This window comes from Rhea pennata, chromosome 9 (assembly GCF_028389875.1).
Source record: "Rhea pennata isolate bPtePen1 chromosome 9, bPtePen1.pri, whole genome shotgun sequence".
Lineage (NCBI taxonomy): Eukaryota > Metazoa > Chordata > Aves > Rheiformes > Rheidae > Rhea > Rhea pennata.
The window spans coordinates 72,278-89,119 of NC_084671.1; the positions used below are offsets into that span (position 1 = coordinate 72,278).

The following is a 16,842-nucleotide window of genomic DNA, read 5'->3' on the forward strand; positions in this document are numbered from 1 at the left end:
GGCAATGGCGGAACCCCGCCGCCCCGCCCCGTGCCCGCGCCCCGCCCCGCGCCCCGCCCCGTCGCGCCCGCGCCATGCCCGCGTCGCGCCCCGCCCCGTGCCCGCGCCCCGCCCCGCCCCGTGCCCGCGTCGCGCCCCGCCGCGTCACGCCCCGCCGCCCCGCCGCGTCGCGCGGCGAGGGGGCGGGCGCTCCTCGGGGCGGGGCCTTAGTCCGCGCCAGGGACGTGCCGCGCGGCTCCGCCCGTGCATAAGGCCGGGCCGTGGCGCAGTGCTGGGGTGCTGCTGCCGCCGTTGTCGGTGGGCGCCGCCGCCATGGCAGGTGGGTGAGCGCGGGCCCCCGGCATCCGTGCTGCGGCTTCTGGCGGCGCGGCGCGGGCTCGTGGGGCCGCCGGGCGCGGCGCAGGGCTGAGGCGCGGCGGCTATTTTTAGGCTGCGCCGCGGCACGTTCCCTGGGCGGGACGGGGCCCCCGCAGGGGCTCGGCGGCAGCCGCGGGCGGGCGGGGAGGACGCCCGTGCTCCGGCCCGGCTGCGCGCTGTGCTGGAGGTCGCCGTGCCGCCAGCCGCCGTTGGAGTGCGGCGGGGCCGCTCGCAGCGCGAGGGCCGGTGCAGCGCGCGGGTCTGCGCGCTTTGCGGCGGGCGAGTTACTGCCACTCGGCAGGGAGGTGCGGCGCTGTCCCCCCGCTTCTGCTCGCCTGGCGGCTGGAGTAACATGTTTCACTTCTAGAGCCGCGAGGGGCTCGCGATCCGCCTCCTGCGGCACATGTTGGGTAGATGCTCCTGTTCCCTGAGGAATCCTGGGCTCAAAACCAGCCGGATGTACTCACCTCCTCTCAGAGGAGCAGATGAACACCTGTGAGAGCTGTGGATGCGCCTTTAGGAGCTGGCGTCGCTGTCGATGCCCGTGTGGCGCTCCGAGCCTGGCGTGCCTGTCCGCTGAGGGTGCGCCTTGCTCGGGCCTTGGGGCCCGTGCGAAGGGCTGCTTCAGCTTTGTGCTGCAGCCTGTGAACCAGGCAGCCAAAGAGGTCCTTGAAATAGCTTCTGAAGATACAGAGTGGCTCCAATAAGCTGTCACATGAGAAAGTTTTGCCCAGATAAGTCAGTTATGACTTACGAAGCTGTACAAATATCCTGTGCTTTGTGTTGCAGCCATGTTATCACTAGTAGCTAAGTTTACTGTTCTTCTGTGGTGAGGGACAGCAATGACTACAGTGTGAACAGACCTTCTGTGGAAGAAGAGTTACGGTGAATGGACATGGGGGAGGATTGCAAGGGAGGCTCACACAACTAGAAGGTTTCTGTGTTGGGTGGAATGGACTGGTCTCTTGTAGATTTAACTTCCATGTTAAGCAGTAACTGGTCTTGCCTAGCTTGTAGCATGGGCTCATATGTAACATCTATGAATGTAGCGAAGAGAAGGTATGAGATGGGGCATGTTTTATTCAGAGCTGTGAAAGCTGTACTGACTTTGTAGCTCTACAAGCTGCCAATGTCCTCCTCCTGCCAAGCAGTCATAATGTTTCCAAATGTAGTTGAGATGGGCTAGAGGGCTTTTTTAGTCTTTACTTCATACTTAAATTGGCTTTATTTCTTGAAGACCCATGTGTCACAAGCTACCTAACTAGTAAACATAGCAATACAGAAATTGAATACTCAGTTTGAGCGAGGAGACCTGCCAAGAGTATACAGGCTAACAGTGAAACACAAAAGATTAGTCTGTCAGTGGCAAGGATACTAGAAGAACGAGTCTTCTGCTGAAAAAATTAGTACAGTCTTGCCTTGTCTGTGTTGGATTTTTAGTGAGCTGTCTGTGTAGAGTAAGATGCAAATTTGGCGATAATGCATGCTTCCCTATTGGATGGATGTTTATGCCACCTAAAATGGTACACACTTGTTACTTGTAAAGCATCAAAGCTCTAAAAAAAGGAAAGTATCATATAGATTTGCTGAATTATATGAAGTAATATGAACTGCTAGTTTAATGAATTAAAATACTTTTTATTTCTGGCTTTATAGAATTTTTCTTGAATTGTGTAACTGACCACTGTAATCCAAATTCCTGGGGCTAATTGGTTTGGCTGATAGATAAAATATAGGGTTTTGAAGCTGGCTTGTAGAACATATCTGCTGAGTGTTTAGACCACTGTGATACATTACTCTGTTAACCACTGTTTAGGTGGCATTAAAATTAAATAAAAACTTGACTGTCTTACAGGCTGAGTAGTTGTCCCAAATGACATGATCCCTCTGAAAATAGCTTCCAAAATTTTGATGTGAAAGAACCTCTTCTTGAAATTCCTACCAAAAAATTTTACAGATAGTCTTCAAAAAAAAAAAAAAAAAAAAAAGCTTTGTAGGGAAAATGTGTGCTTCTCGGTAAAGCACTGTAGCTTAGAAGGGACTGCTGCATAATGACAGTCAAACAAGTGATTTCTAAACTACTTCAGTTCATTGTTAGCTGTGTCAGTTCCACCCTGGCAGTTTAAAACAAAAATGCCAACTAAAAATGTAAAGTTTGTATTGTTTGGTCTTAATGAGTAGTACAGGGCAAAGTAATACATCTTAGTCATCACTTTTAAGAGACTGCTGGAGCACAAGATCATACTTCATAGCTACAATCCATCCATACCTTTCTAGAGAGCACCAACTGAAGAGCAAAAACTATTGCTACAGGACTTAAATCACTTATTACTAGATGCTTTCCACTTAAATTTTGCATTCCTGTGACAAAGCTGCAACAATGCATTGCTAAACAACTCATCTGCAAAATCCCGAGCTAGCAAAAATTAATATAGCTGTCCAACATCTAATTCAACAGTTGCTTTAATTTAAAGTGAAACCTGAGACTTATCCTGACCTAGCTTCTGTGTTCAGAGCTGAACCCACAGAACTCTGCAAAACTGAACTGTTCTTAAGCTTAGACTATGCAAGCTTACTAGCACCAATACTTGAAAATGGCTATATATTTGCCCCAAATATGGCGCTCTATACTTCCCCCCCCCCCCACTAACATCTGATGTGACATTAACCTGTGGGCAAGCTGGAACTGAATTTTTCTTGCAGCAGTCTTGATTTTGCTTTTTACTACATCTTGCTATGTGTCAAGTTGCTAATGGCAAGTATAGCTAAGCAAGTATAATCTGCTTCATTCAGTAGTAGACAAGCAATACACACAGTTAAAGGACATGTCCTAGAGGTACTAAGCATGACTTCTGACTAACAGTTCTAAGTTTCTAATACCTCTCTTGGAATAAAGTGATTGACCTTGCTAACCTGACCAAGTTCATTTCTTTCAGATCAGTCTTTTGTGACTCTAGCCACAAATGACTCTTATGTGAAAGGAGCACTGGTACTTGGTTCATCTTTGCAACTTCATAGAACAACAAGGAAGTTGACTGCACTCATAACTCCTCAGGTCTCAGATCCTATGAGGTAAGGTCACTTAAAGGCATCAGATTGCCACAGTCCCTGCTGATGTGAAAGTTTAAAAAAGAAAGCTAAACTTCTATATAGTAATTTTCTAAAGTTACTGGAAGCTTAGAAACTAAGCCCAGCAAAATCAAACTCTGACTGTCTGTTGAAAAAGCACTGCAAGTGCTGCTTCAGACAGTCTTCTGTATCACTATATGGTGATGACAAAAAAAAAAAAAATTAAACCACTGTACTTAGAGCACTAAACTGACTTGATAGTACTGTTTGAACTGGATCTCTGCTCTTTAGTGCTCATATCTGGAATTGCCCAAAAATGACATTGTGCCTTCATTAGGGGGTCTGTGTGGAGGTGGGGTAGGGATGTGGTGTTTACCTATTTCATGGGAGTGTTCCAGATGCATTAATGTAACATTGAAACTATGGAAATCTAACAGACACTTCAAATCAGATTGCATCATGAAAGAATGTATGAATCAAGCTGATGTAGCACCAAGGATGTCAAATCAACAGAATCAGAGGTTGATTGGACTCTTTGGAGATGAACCTGATAAGCATGCTTACTGTGCTAGGTCAAAGTAGCTATGCTAAGTTCTTAGACTAGCTATAGCAACACTACCAGTAGATACACAATGACGTAAGTGGAACTTGCACTTTTCAGTCTATCCACAAACATGTGCCTTAAGTTAAAAACAACTGTTCCTACTCTACTTTTCATCGGTAGAAAGACAGCCTTGTAAAGCACAGTTCTAACTCATCTGTGAACTCTCCATGGCTCAAACTGTACAGATTGCTGAGCATTCAAGATGCTATATAAAATAGTGAGACTTTACAGATGCTTTTGATTCTTAGAAGCACATCCTTCTTATCCACCATTTGCTTTAACATCACTGCTTAATTACAGAAGAGGTTATTAGCCACAAAATTTCACTACGCCATCTGAAAGCTTAAGGTGGACATGATACTGAGTCAAAATGCTGCTGCACCCATAGCCATGATTTAAGTGAGCCTTTAAAATTTCATGGGGTAAAGAAAGCTTTAATAACTAGTCACATTGTTTTAATAACACTGTTCTATATTCGTGACTGTCATGGCTATTGCATAAACTGCTGTTACAACTGCTCAGGATTCAGCTACTGTCCAAAGTCTTGCCCAAACTACTCTAACAGCTTCCTGTTTCTTAATTGCAAGCTTAAAATAGGCTGTCATTTTACCGAAGAGCTCAGTCTGGTGGGGTGGTGGGAAGTATGGAAAGCTTGTACTGCATAGCCATAACTTACCTAACCTCGTAGCAATACCAGTTAAACCCTTTATTTGGAAAAAAAACTTACTGATTCCCCCAAAGGTATCCATTGCAAAGTAGATACACTGAGGTGCAGAGAAATGCTTATGCATTCAAACATATGCACTCAGCTCTTACTGATGGCACATGAACCTGTGACAGGTTCCTTGTTACCTCACTTCTGTTCATGGAATCTGTTAAGTGGTCTGGTACTGGAATAACAGTAGAACTAAATTCTGGCAACTATGTCTTTCCACAGGAAAGTGCTGGAAAAAGTCTTTGATGAAGTCATATTGGTAAACATTCTGGATAGTGGAGATTCAGCACACTTGGCATTAATGAAGAGACCTGAGCTGGGCATCACTCTAACAAAACTTCACTGCTGGGAACTGACACAATATTCAAAATGTGTTTTCATGGATGCAGACACAATGGTAAGTAGTTGTGTCTCATGGTGCCTCTTTATAACCTGCTGGGGGTTTTGTAGTTCTGGATACGTTTTGTTTCATTTTTGTGAAGGAGTGGTGAAGGGTTTTTGCTATTTGGACTTGTAACTCAGTAACTGTGGAAGTGCTTTTAAATCTAAATACTTGTAACATCTAATAAATGGGGACTATCTCAATTTAAAAAATTGTCCTCTATAACAAGACTAATGATGTGAGAACTTTTCTTCATATCTTGAGATGGATATCAAAATTAAGACAAGATACCCAATTCCCAGCCCAGAAACCAGAAAGCAATTTTTCCCCTTACAACTAGGTTTTGTCAAATATTGATGAACTTTTTGAGAGAGAAGAGCTGTCTGCAGCACCAGATCCAGGCTGGCCTGACTGTTTTAATTCTGGAGTTTTTGTTTATCGACCTTCCACTGAAACATACAATCAGCTGTTACAGCTTGCCACAGAGAAAGGCAGTTTTGATGGTATGTATTAATCCATATTCCACTATAATTTAGACCAAACTAATGCTGGTTGGGATGGCTCAGTAACTGGATGTGTGCTATCAGGGTTCAGGATGATAGAATTCCAAACTCTGTTGTGACTACACAACTTATTGCTATAGAGGATTTTATTCTATTATGTTTTCAGATTGTGGCCCCCATGAAATACAAAAATAAGAGTTTGGCCTTTCGAACTAGCAGCTGAAAGCACTAGCAATGCAGAATCATATAGTGAGCTGTTAAGATGGGGCAAACACAATACATGTGTAGCAAAATCAAACTGCAGTGCCGTGCTTCATGCATTTCTGAATGAACTTGTCTCTTCAGCTAACAGTACACTCAAGACTGGGTGTTTTAGGTTAATTCAGGTTGCCGTGAGACACTAGTACTGGTTAACTTAAGTGCAGCTCCATGAACAAATGCACTTGAAGATATGACTATCACTTAAGATTAGAGCTTGATACACTGTGATAGCTTCCTATCTTTATAAGACAGTGACAGTTGTTGTCCAAATATCAAATGTTTGTAGCCCTGGCTGCTTCCCACCAGAGGTCACTTGGGATCAGTCACTGTGCCAAATTTAAGCTTGAGAAGCCAACTTCTGCTGTCTTTTAAGTATCTTCAAACTATAACCATTCCGGTGAACGCACTTGTTGCTTGAAGCCTGCCATAGATCAATGCTTCTGAATGACTGGCACCGTTTCCCTTCACTAAACTTCGTTATATAACTACTGCGGCACAAAACCAGGTCTAACTGAAAAAGCTAGAGAACTATGTAAGAAAGACCTTAAAATGCTCTCTTATTTGAATGTAAATAGCTATCTTGTAGACTTACCTTTTGTACCTTGTAAACAGTAACATTTTTAGATGTCACTCCTAGTGTGCAGGATAATTGCTTTGTATGCATTCCTGTGCCTCCTAAAGAACATTAAGTGTCAGTTGGATGCTTAATGCTACCATGTGAATAAACTCTACTGAAAATGAGTACTTGAAATAAAGGGTTTGTGTATAGATTATTACTTACAAGGTAGCAGCTGTCAATTCAGGAAGTGCTCTCAAATGTTGAGTGTAACTGATCAGCAGCTGTGGCGAAAGTTTTAACATGATACTGCATTCTTGTGGTAATAAAAATAGATGGGGGGAAAAACCTTGTGCAGGCCCACTGTTGAATAGTTCCAGGAATATCTGAGATCTGGTGATTGTTTGCTGAGATATCTGTGCTTGACTCTTAGCAGACCCTATCTTAGGCCTGTTAAGGCCCCTGTCTACTAAAGGATAGAACTGCTAAAGCCACAGAATGGTGCAACTTCCTCAGTGTCCTAAACAATAAGCAGTTGTTGCAGCACTCGAACAGTAAAAGTGTAGGTTAGTGGTTTAAGTACAAAATTTCTAAACTGTCACCTCTATTTCAGGTTTTACTTTACTATTCAGTTTTACTAGTGCTAAATGGCAGATCTGAATAATGAGAAAGGGAAGACGTATACTACCTGCATAAGCTGTTATTGAGCTCATGAACTCAGATGAGAGGGATTTAAATTGGTCTGAATAAGTTTACTAGTAAACTTCCTTGAAGAGAGAGGTCTGTGAAGGATCACTGTTCTTAATAGGGTGCAAGGATGCAAACTCTACAAGCTATCAAGCAATACATATCTGAAATCAAGCTCCAAATACCTCATTTGCAGGAGTAACAACTAGGAAATGCAAGACCTTCCAGAATATTTCATGTTTATTAACTATAGTAGATAGATGCATCTTATATGATGCTGTTGTCTAGAAATGATAGAATGATGACTAGTTCTATAGAATAAAAGCTAATGTCTTTGAATGTCACCTTTCTAGATGATAAGGAATATGCCATGGAATAATTCTAGATACTATTTAAAACTAGTGGGGAAAGGAAACAGAGTTCGGTATTAAACAAGTCTGGCAGTACTGATACCTTAAGTTATTGCTATTACTCAAACAATCCTCTGGCTCTTTAGCCTGAGATATGGAATGTTTTTCACATATAAAGACATGATGCAGCAAGTCTACAGATGTAGACTCGTAGCTAATATAATTGCCTGATTCTCATGTATGGTCAGTTTGTACAACACTACCAGTGAAGTGTGAACCAGGACACCTAAATGCTGCTTTCAGTGGCTGCTTTGGCATAAATGTGTGCAATTTGAAAACAAGCTGAGTATGTGGAACAAGTTGGAGTGATAAGTCTTGTAGAGTAAGCTGATTGTTGTTACTATCAATAAAGATATGACCCATGCAGATCCATTTCTTCTACATTATTTTACTGTTAGCATATGCATTCTTAATACCCCATTGAATTAGAAGGTAAGACTAAATGTAGCTGAATAAAGACTGAGGGCTTGTCTAGTTTCTTTGCTGCTTTGTTGTGATGGGCAACTAGTTCAAAAGTGCTTTTCCTCTTCATGGGCTGAGAAGTGAGTTAGGATCTAAAGTGTCTCTAGGCAATTTCTCACTCTGCAATCTGCATGTACACTGACAGCTGTAACAGGATACTTAGGGTTTATATTTGTCAGTGTACCTCCTCTACCTCTAAGTGTGCCCAGTATCTAGATACTTCAGTCACAAAAAGCAAACTATACTCAAATAGCAATAAAGGTGTAAACCTTAGTTCAATCATGCTGTAAGACCTTTCTGGAGTCAGCAGAGACTGACTGCTTTAGAGAAGAAAAGATTAAATAAAATATCATCTCTTTTCTAACTATGCTATCCACTTAATCTTGAGAAATATTACTTTAACAGAGATGAAGGGAAGCGAGCAAATCAAAGTCAAGGAAATCTCTCTGGTGGTCTTGTACTTGCAAGACTAAGTGTATTCAGTAATACTACGGAATGGACGGATATAACTAAAAGGTTTCTACTTCCCTGTAGCTGCTTGTAAACTAGTCTGTTTCAGGCCAGGAGTTTCTTTTTTAGCTACTCTACTACTAACATATCAAGTAACTTTAATTTGACCTCACTACAGCCTCTACTTGCAAATTGAGAGGCAACCCCTCCCAGTACTGTAGCTCTAGTCGTAACTTCAACAGTTATCCTCATTCAGGGGTTAGTAGCTTCATGGATATGCGCAGAAGTGGTATTTGTCTCAATGACTTTCCAAAATACTTAAGAAATCATGTCCAGAGTTTGTATATGAACTCTGACCTTAATTTATGTGCAACTGCTGGTCATCTTTGATCAGAGCTCTCCAAACACTAAATACTTGAAACAGGTAACTGCTCCCACTCCCATAATCATACTAAAAATGATTAAACTCACACTGTTTCAGTGTAATTTCATGTCATCATATTGATGTGAATCACTGGAATACTAGTACAGAACTAGAGCTTTTATTTCCTATTAATGGATTTGGTGAAGTTCTACTAGAGCTGTCACTAAGACTGAAAGTGCTTTTATTAAGATCACAATGTAGAGTGATGTGTCCAGGGCTGTTAGCTTATTAACAGAACACTGGTACCCTAATTCTGGTCCAGGGATCTTGGTTACGTTATGTGTAAAGCTTAAATAATAAACTTGCTGTTTGAGCAGGATCTTCTTAGCTACAGCTTTCCTAAAGATATGTAGTATGCTATTATCAGGTCCTGCTTGCTGCTGCATTACACAGCTTGCATTTAAGCGCTACTAAAATAACCTGAATAGCAGGGTTTGAACAGCTTGCTATCTTTCAGAAAGCAGGAGTAATTTCAACCAACCTTTTTCATTCTGTGCAGTTTTTTTGGATCTTCGATGGCTGCAAGGTTTACAGGGTCATTCAGAAATAGAACTTCAGTGAGGAGGTGACAGGCTGCACTACTAACCCTTAATTAGGAAGGACTAGTGGAGTGATTGAAGATCCTAAAACAACCATCTAAAACAGCTTATTAATGTATTTTCAGGTGCGGACCAGGGGTTATTAAACACCTTCTTTAGCAGCTGGGCAACAACAGACATGAGCAAACATCTACCATTTATTTATAACTTGAGCAGCACTTCTGTGTACTCCTATCTTCCAGCATTTAAAGCGTAAGTTAAAAATTCTGGAGTGAGTTGCTAACCAGATTTAAGGCTTATATAAACTAATCTTTTGTTACATAATGGCAAGGTATAATGTGAACTTACACAAGAACTTTTTCTAAATGGGTACTATTATCTAACCAAAAGAAGATACATAGCAATTTCTATTCCTTTTTAAGGGCTGAATTAATACTAGTTATCTCATGGTGAGAAAAGCAAAGAAAGCTGTATGTTTGTGGCTTAACTACCATCCTTGGGAGTAACACTGAAGTTGATTTAGAATAAGCATACTTGAGAGGTCACTTCCAAAAAGTGAGAAACACAACTTACTTGGAACCTGGAGCCTGGAACTCTTATTACAGCTGTAATCAAAGACATCAGATCTTGAATTGGTTTGAATCAGCAGAACTTCGTGTCACTGGTAGTGGTGTTCTTGTCTAGATAGCTTGTCCTGTCGTATCACTTAAGGTATTTAACAACCAGTAGTTTTTTCATCTATTGATCTATACCATTCAAATAAACACATGGAATTGTACAAAGTGTGTAACTCCTATAAAGCTAGAACTCCCTCCCACCAGTCTTTATAGACCTAGGACCAGTTCCCTAAGTAGTAAGATGAGACAAAGACTGCAGCCAGGTGTCATGCCACTGCATGCTTCTACTGTTAAAGAAAACAACTCTCTACTCCCTAACAGTATTAGATTTTTGGCTTATGACTAAACCCTATGTGATAGGCAAGGTCACTCCTAAGAGTGTTATAACAAACAAGAGGAGAGGAAGTAACATGAGAAGCTGAACACTAACCAAAACCCATGCTCATTAAGAGCTGTAAAAGTAAGAAATACCAGTTACAAAAAATAATCTGATCTCTGAATGACATCAAATGACTAGTGTCTAAAGCAGCAGCTAGCATAAGCAGGACTGTTGCTGGCTGAAGCTCAAACTGTGTCTTGTGATCAGAACACCATCTGAAATCCTGTCGTGCTAAAAGTGGAACACTTATTTTAAGAAATACATGCAAGCCTGAGAATGACTAAGTAGTTAGATAGCATTTGACAAGCTAACTTCTATTGTGAAGTATGTCCTCTTGCCATTGCTGGCTGGCTGATAGTCATGTGACCTTGCTGCCACAAAATGCTAATGGGATTGGTGGCTCCTGACAAAAACTCCCTTTAACTGATTACATCAATTGTATAACTGAGCTCAGCACACCTTCAGGGAAAGAAAAAAAAAAAGAAAAAAAAAAGGTGCTGCATTTCCATCTAAAAGTAGAACACCCTGGTCAGTAGGTGAGCAGTCCCCTTGGTTAGATGAGGAGCTACGCTCACGATAACCAGCAGGTGGAATAAACTGAGGCTTAAGTCTGTTAACATCATTAGCTATGCTTTTTGCTGCTTTGTACAAGACCAAGCTTCATAGCAGTCTCAGTAATCCTTTTTCTAAAGGAAAATGCTCACACATGAGAAACTGTCTAATTTCAAAAAAATGGTGGAATGCTTCTTTTTTGGGAGATGGGGAAAGACAGATTAGTCACTATGGCTAATTTGGACATAAAGCTTCTTAACAGTTGCGTTTAAGTCTCTAGAAGAGAGATCGTATCTAGAAAACGGATACTGAGAACATCCTTGAAGCCTTGCATGTATTAACTGTTGTACAGTTCTTAAGTGGCCAGAATACTAAGCGTACTTTTCTTAATTTGTAAAAACATTGTAACTTAACGCTTCTTAGGCATTCTCTAAGGCTAGAAATAGAATTTGCCATTTAAGCCTTGATTTGTAGCAATGACATAGCTTCTCAAGACAGTAGCAGACTGAGATGAAGAAAAACAGCTGCTAAATAGCGATGTGCCAGCTAATGAAACCAAGGTAGCCCTATTATGTCAAATCTTGACACTGGGATTTACAGTTAAAGCCCAGAAACACCTTCTCAAGAGAGTTCTCTGCTTGCAACTACTACAAATATTTGATCTTGTTTCAAGCGTGCATGAGTTTCCATGCCTCAGTAATACCAGTCGTGTCCGTGACACTGTATGCAAATGCAGTTAATCTTTCAATGTAGGAGAGGAGACAGACGTATCAAAAAATGCATATGCTTTGAGTAGCCTAGACTTTGAAACACACCTGTACAATCTCCTTATGCAGAAGAACTTGAACATCTGAGTCCCAGTCAAAATGATCTGGGCATTCTTAAATTGTATTACTGCATAAGCTAGTTTTGCATTATTACCTAGTTCAATTTTATTACGATGAGAAGAAATCCTACACTGGATTATTTCAGTGATACAAACTGAACTAGATATGAAAGCTGTTGTTACTAGAGAGACTGGTACTGCCAGTTCTCAAAACTGACTCAAGCTGAACTCCATGCAGCCATAGGAGAGGAACGGAATTAATGTCATCTCTTTTACTGAAGTTCTTTACTTCAAATGGGTTGCATCTTATCTACACGCTTAATGCAAAACAGCTTACTAATAATGTTTGGGACAAAACTAGAAATCCATACTGAAAATGGAATTCAAATAATTCAAGAAATCCAAGTTTTTACAAAACATGGCTAAGCTAAGGTTATTTAGGAAGCAGTGATTTGTTGTCTAGCAAGATTCTGCTGCAACAAGATCAAAAGTCCTTTGGAATAGCTACGTTACACATAGACTATGCCTCTGGAAAATAAAAGCTACCTGCAGCAAGACCTTATTAAGATCCTTTGTACACAGATACAGACTGAAAGAGTAACTCTTAACACTGACCCTTCCTTACATAATGCTTGTACTGTCTAGCTGTCCAGATCACTGACTTTGGAGTAGAATCTTTCTCACTTTTAAAACTAGTTCCATTTACAACGGCTGCTTGAGACTGCTCTTTCCTGAGCTATGGACATCATTCTACCTAAAGACTTGAGTTTGCTGTAAGTACTGAAATAGCCCAGACATTAGTTTTTTGGCTGTATTCTGACTAGTGTAATCGTAGACTTCTGTTTGCATAGAAATGCTTCCAGTTCCAGTAGGCATTGGCAGTTTCATATAGTTTAGTGTTTAGTCTCCTAAAGACATTCATGTTTCTGTTTTCTGGACACCTACAGAAATTGTGGGTTCTAACTTTTTCTGTCTCACAGGTTTGGTGCAAATACTAAAGTGGTACATTTCCTGGGAAGCACAAAGCCATGGAACTATACATATGACTCCAGAACAAAAAGTCTAAGAGAGAAAATGCATGAACCTAAAATAGTTCACCCAGAATTCCTCAACATGTGGTGGGATACCTACATGGCTAATGTTTTACCGTTACTAGAACAGCATGGAGTTGTTAAAGAAAATATCACAAGTGTAAACATGGTATGTTTTTTTTTAATATTCCTATACAAACTATCTAGGTATGGATAGGTTCTGTACCATCTCAATTTTTTCCCCTTACCCACAGCTCAAAGCATGGGTTTGGTTTAATTTATTTTTGGGGTGTATTTTGTCTAGTGGGTTTTTCGTTTTAGCTTGGAATAAAGAACACCACAGGTGAGAAGTGTGCTGAAGTAGTCTTAAATATGAATGTCTGCCTAACTTCCTTATTTCAAAGTTACTTAACCAACAAACTATAGTTAAGTGACAAACTAAAGGACAGAAATTAAACTGTCTTTTTCAGTATGTACAGAGAGGGGCCATGACTCAATGTGTTTCAGCTAATACAGTTCTCAAGAAGAATCCTAATTCAGCATACAATCTGTACATACAGATTTTACATGGTAAATCTAGGTGGGGCTAGAATAACTAGAAAATAAGTACTTTAGTAGACTGGCAGGGATGAATCTTAATACTTGTCAAGGCCAAAGTAACTCTTCTAATTCTAGTTCTCATGCATGCAGTTTAATAGCATGCTTCTGAATGCAGACTACAGTTTCAGCTTAGCACATGGGCCAGTTTAAGTTCTCAGCCTTTCTCAACCCAAAGTTACTGATCTCTAAAGATGTGCTTTCTCCTGTTAATGTTGCATCTTTCATCTTTCTAATGAACTATTTGCAGCTATCGGGCTTGGTCTATACTCTGGCTTTCTCTTGTGGCTTCTGTAGAGAGGTATGAAGAACTTAAACTTTTTTTTTTTTTCTCTCTGCCCACTGACTTTTAACACTTTGCTTTGTTATTTTGCTAGGGAAGTTGCATAATCCCTGCACACTGGCAGTGCTAGCTGCTGTGCATGAGAACATCTACTTGTCCCATCCCCATGCCTGTTGCTTGCGTTAGCTGTGCAAAGCACTGCTTTGTTTTTTCACTCTTCCTTTCTTTTTAGGCAGAGGTTACAGAGGCAGTGTCTCACATGTCAGTATCAGCAACAGCACCACCACCTTCACCACCAGCACCAGTATTACCAACTATATCTTCACAAGAACGCAGGGAACGGTGGGAGCAAGGCCAAGCTGACTATATGGGGATGGATTCTTTTGACAACATCAAGAAGAAACTTGACACCTACCTTCAATAGAAATACTTGTCTCAAACACTGTCAGTGCAAGGACTTGTTCCAGAACTATAGCCGCTAGAAAGGTATTGAATGGGGTCAGTTAAACTTACTAGTAGCTTTTTGAAGACTTTTTGGTTAAAGGTTTCTGCAGTGCTACAGATAAGATTGAGCAAAGGCTAGGAAGCAGAATTCCTTGGGCCAGCTATAACTGCCCAGTTTCCAATTCTCCCTCCTAGACTAAAAACAGGTATTTTAAGCTCAAGTTTTGTCTGTTGCAATCAAGACACTAAATTGGCTCAACATACTCCTTGAAACTGTGGGTTTGTACCTCACCTTGTTAAGGTGACTAGCATTACTCCCTTTGCTTGCTGTTTTAGACACAAAATCAAATCTATGGGATTGCTCATGCACTAGAGTGGTTGCCATTCTGCCTTATCATAAATGTAATGACACCGGGATACATGCAGGTGTAAAAGTAATAGCACTGCTTTATTTTTCTAGTCACACTTGCACTGAAGATCTGGACCAGGTTCTTATGCCCAGGGCCTACAGCGTGGCAGAATGCATTTGTTAAGTTCTATATAGTGTGAGACTAGTAAAATGAGTTTTATCTGTTACTTGTAATGTTGCACTTGACGCAAAAATAAAAAGTTGTCATGCACTTCTGGCTTTTCTAAACTCCGAAACAATTAAAAAAAAAGAGCTCTGTGCAAGTCTTACTAAAATATTGAGCAGGTACAACTCATAAGCTCTGTTAATGCCATTCTAACTACCCTCAGCAGATGGCCATCTTTAGTTCTGTGAATAGATCCAGACCCTAGTCACTTGCCAGGAAGCTGCTTAAGGCAGATCACCTTATCAAAGTGCCATGTATATGACAGGCCTGTGGAGAAACTACATGCTGAAGCTATTCAAATAAGCAGAATGGAGTCTGGAAAGAGGGAATGTTTATTTCAGAAATAAAGAAACATCATTCCTAATATAAGCCCTGTAGAACACAAAATTGTTTTTAAATGCAATGCTGTTACGAAGGAAAGGTTTTCAGATTTAGAAGTCAAAAGATCAACTCTGTTTAAGTAACTGCACCTGCCTTGATTAGAAAAAAAGCTATTCTTTCCATGTGTGCATAGAGTGAGAGATGAGTTGCCTTTTTTTTTTTTTTTTTTTTGCCAGATTCAAGGCACATGTATTCCAGCATACATGTAAGAGCAGCGTAAGTGCCATGTTAATAAAAATGTTCTGACACCAGATGGAGATGGCTGTTTTCTGTACTAGGTCCCAGAACTGCCTTTTAGCTGAGTGAAGAATCTAAACAGCTCTCTGGTAACTGTAGTTTTCACTAGTCTGGAAACACTAATAAATGGATAATTATTTCATTATTTTCCTACTGGAGGAGGATGTGGCAGAAAGCTAGTCAGGGTGTGCTTTTAGCCAAAAGAGAAAGTACACCATCAGCAAGCTCTCACTACTTGCTGATAAAGCAGACAACATAGTCTGAGTGTTAGTTTAACTTTTTTCACTATTTAATTGCTGCAAGTCCTTCATCAAAATTCATCAAAAATTCTAAAGAGTTGTCCAAATCAAAGCAGCTTGCAGCTATTTAAATAGCATTTGAACTCCCACTGTAATTAGCCCTTTCTTCCTCTTAAAGGTTTTTTTACAGATAAATTCGAAGCTCTGAGAAGAGGGAGATTAGTGAGCATAACCTATAATTGGATATTTGTCACAAGTACAAACCTTGAAGCTCTGTATGCTGACAAAGCATTACAGAAGCATTACAGAAAAGAGTAAAATACTCTTTTGAAGAGAATCATAGAATCAGTAAGGTTGGAAGGGACCGCTGGAGATCATCTAGTCCAACCTCCCTGCTCAGCAGGGTCACCTAGAGCATGTTAGACAGGGCTGCATCCGGGCGGGCCTTGAAGATCTCCAGAGAAGGAGACTCCACAACCTCTCTGGGCAACCTGTGCCAGTGCTCTGTCACTCTCACAGGGAAGAAATTCCCCCTCACAGTCAGGTGGAACTTCCTGTGCTTCAGTTTCTGCTCACTGCCTCTTGTCCTGTCACATGGGGCAACTTCTGAAAAGAGTTTTTCCCTGTCCCCCTTGACTCCCTCCCTTCAGGTACGTATACACACTGATAAGACCCCCTCCTCCCCCAGTCTGCTCTTCCCCAGGCTGAAGAGGCCCAGCTCTCGCAGCCTTTCCTCATAGGGCAGGTGTTCCAGCCCTCTGATCATCTTCACAGCCCTATGCTGGACTCTCTCCAGTAGCTCCATGTCTCTCTTGTCCTGAGGAGCCCAGAACTGGACACAGTACTGGAGATGGGGCCTCACCAGGGCTGAGCAGAGGGGCAGGATCAACCTCCCTTGACCTGCTGGCAACACTCTTCCAAATGCAGCCCAGGATACCATTGGATTCAATTTCTGCCCATTGCTTCTTGTCCTGTCACATGGAACAACTGAAGAGAGTTTGGCCCCGTCCCCTTGACACCCTTGCTTCAGATACTTACAGACTTTGATAAGATTGTCCCTCGGTCAGCTCTTCCCCAGGCATAAGAGGCCCAGCTTAAGAGATCTTAACAGTCTCAGTTTTATTCCCCTTCCCTGTTTCATTACTAAGGAACAAGCAGATTAAAGTTCTTTCCAAATAAGCTGAAAAAGTAAGTGTAAGTAAGTGTGAAACTACAACAGCCTGAAAATTTGATTTAGCATATAAGTTTTGTTACATTAATAT

At 41.2% G+C, this 16,842-nt stretch overlaps 1 protein-coding gene across 2 annotated transcripts; it reads left to right on the forward strand.

The window, feature by feature from the left end:
- The first annotated feature begins 235 nt into the window (after window positions 1-235).
- Window positions 236-15,355, forward strand: GYG1 (glycogenin 1). Of its 2 annotated transcripts, XM_062583263.1 has the most exons (8): window positions 236-319; window positions 3,294-3,429; window positions 4,968-5,142; window positions 5,468-5,630; window positions 9,545-9,671; window positions 12,774-12,993; window positions 13,672-13,722; window positions 13,937-15,355. In XM_062583263.1, exons 1-8 carry the CDS (start codon window positions 313-315, stop codon window positions 14,126-14,128), a joined length of 1,071 nt encoding a protein of 356 aa, XP_062439247.1. In that variant the 5' UTR covers window positions 236-312; the 3' UTR covers window positions 14,129-15,355. The 2 variants fall into 2 exon arrangements, with proteins under 2 accessions (XP_062439247.1, XP_062439248.1); XM_062583264.1 differs by lacking the exon at window positions 13,672-13,722.
- The last annotated feature ends 1,487 nt before the right edge of the window (window positions 15,356-16,842 follow it).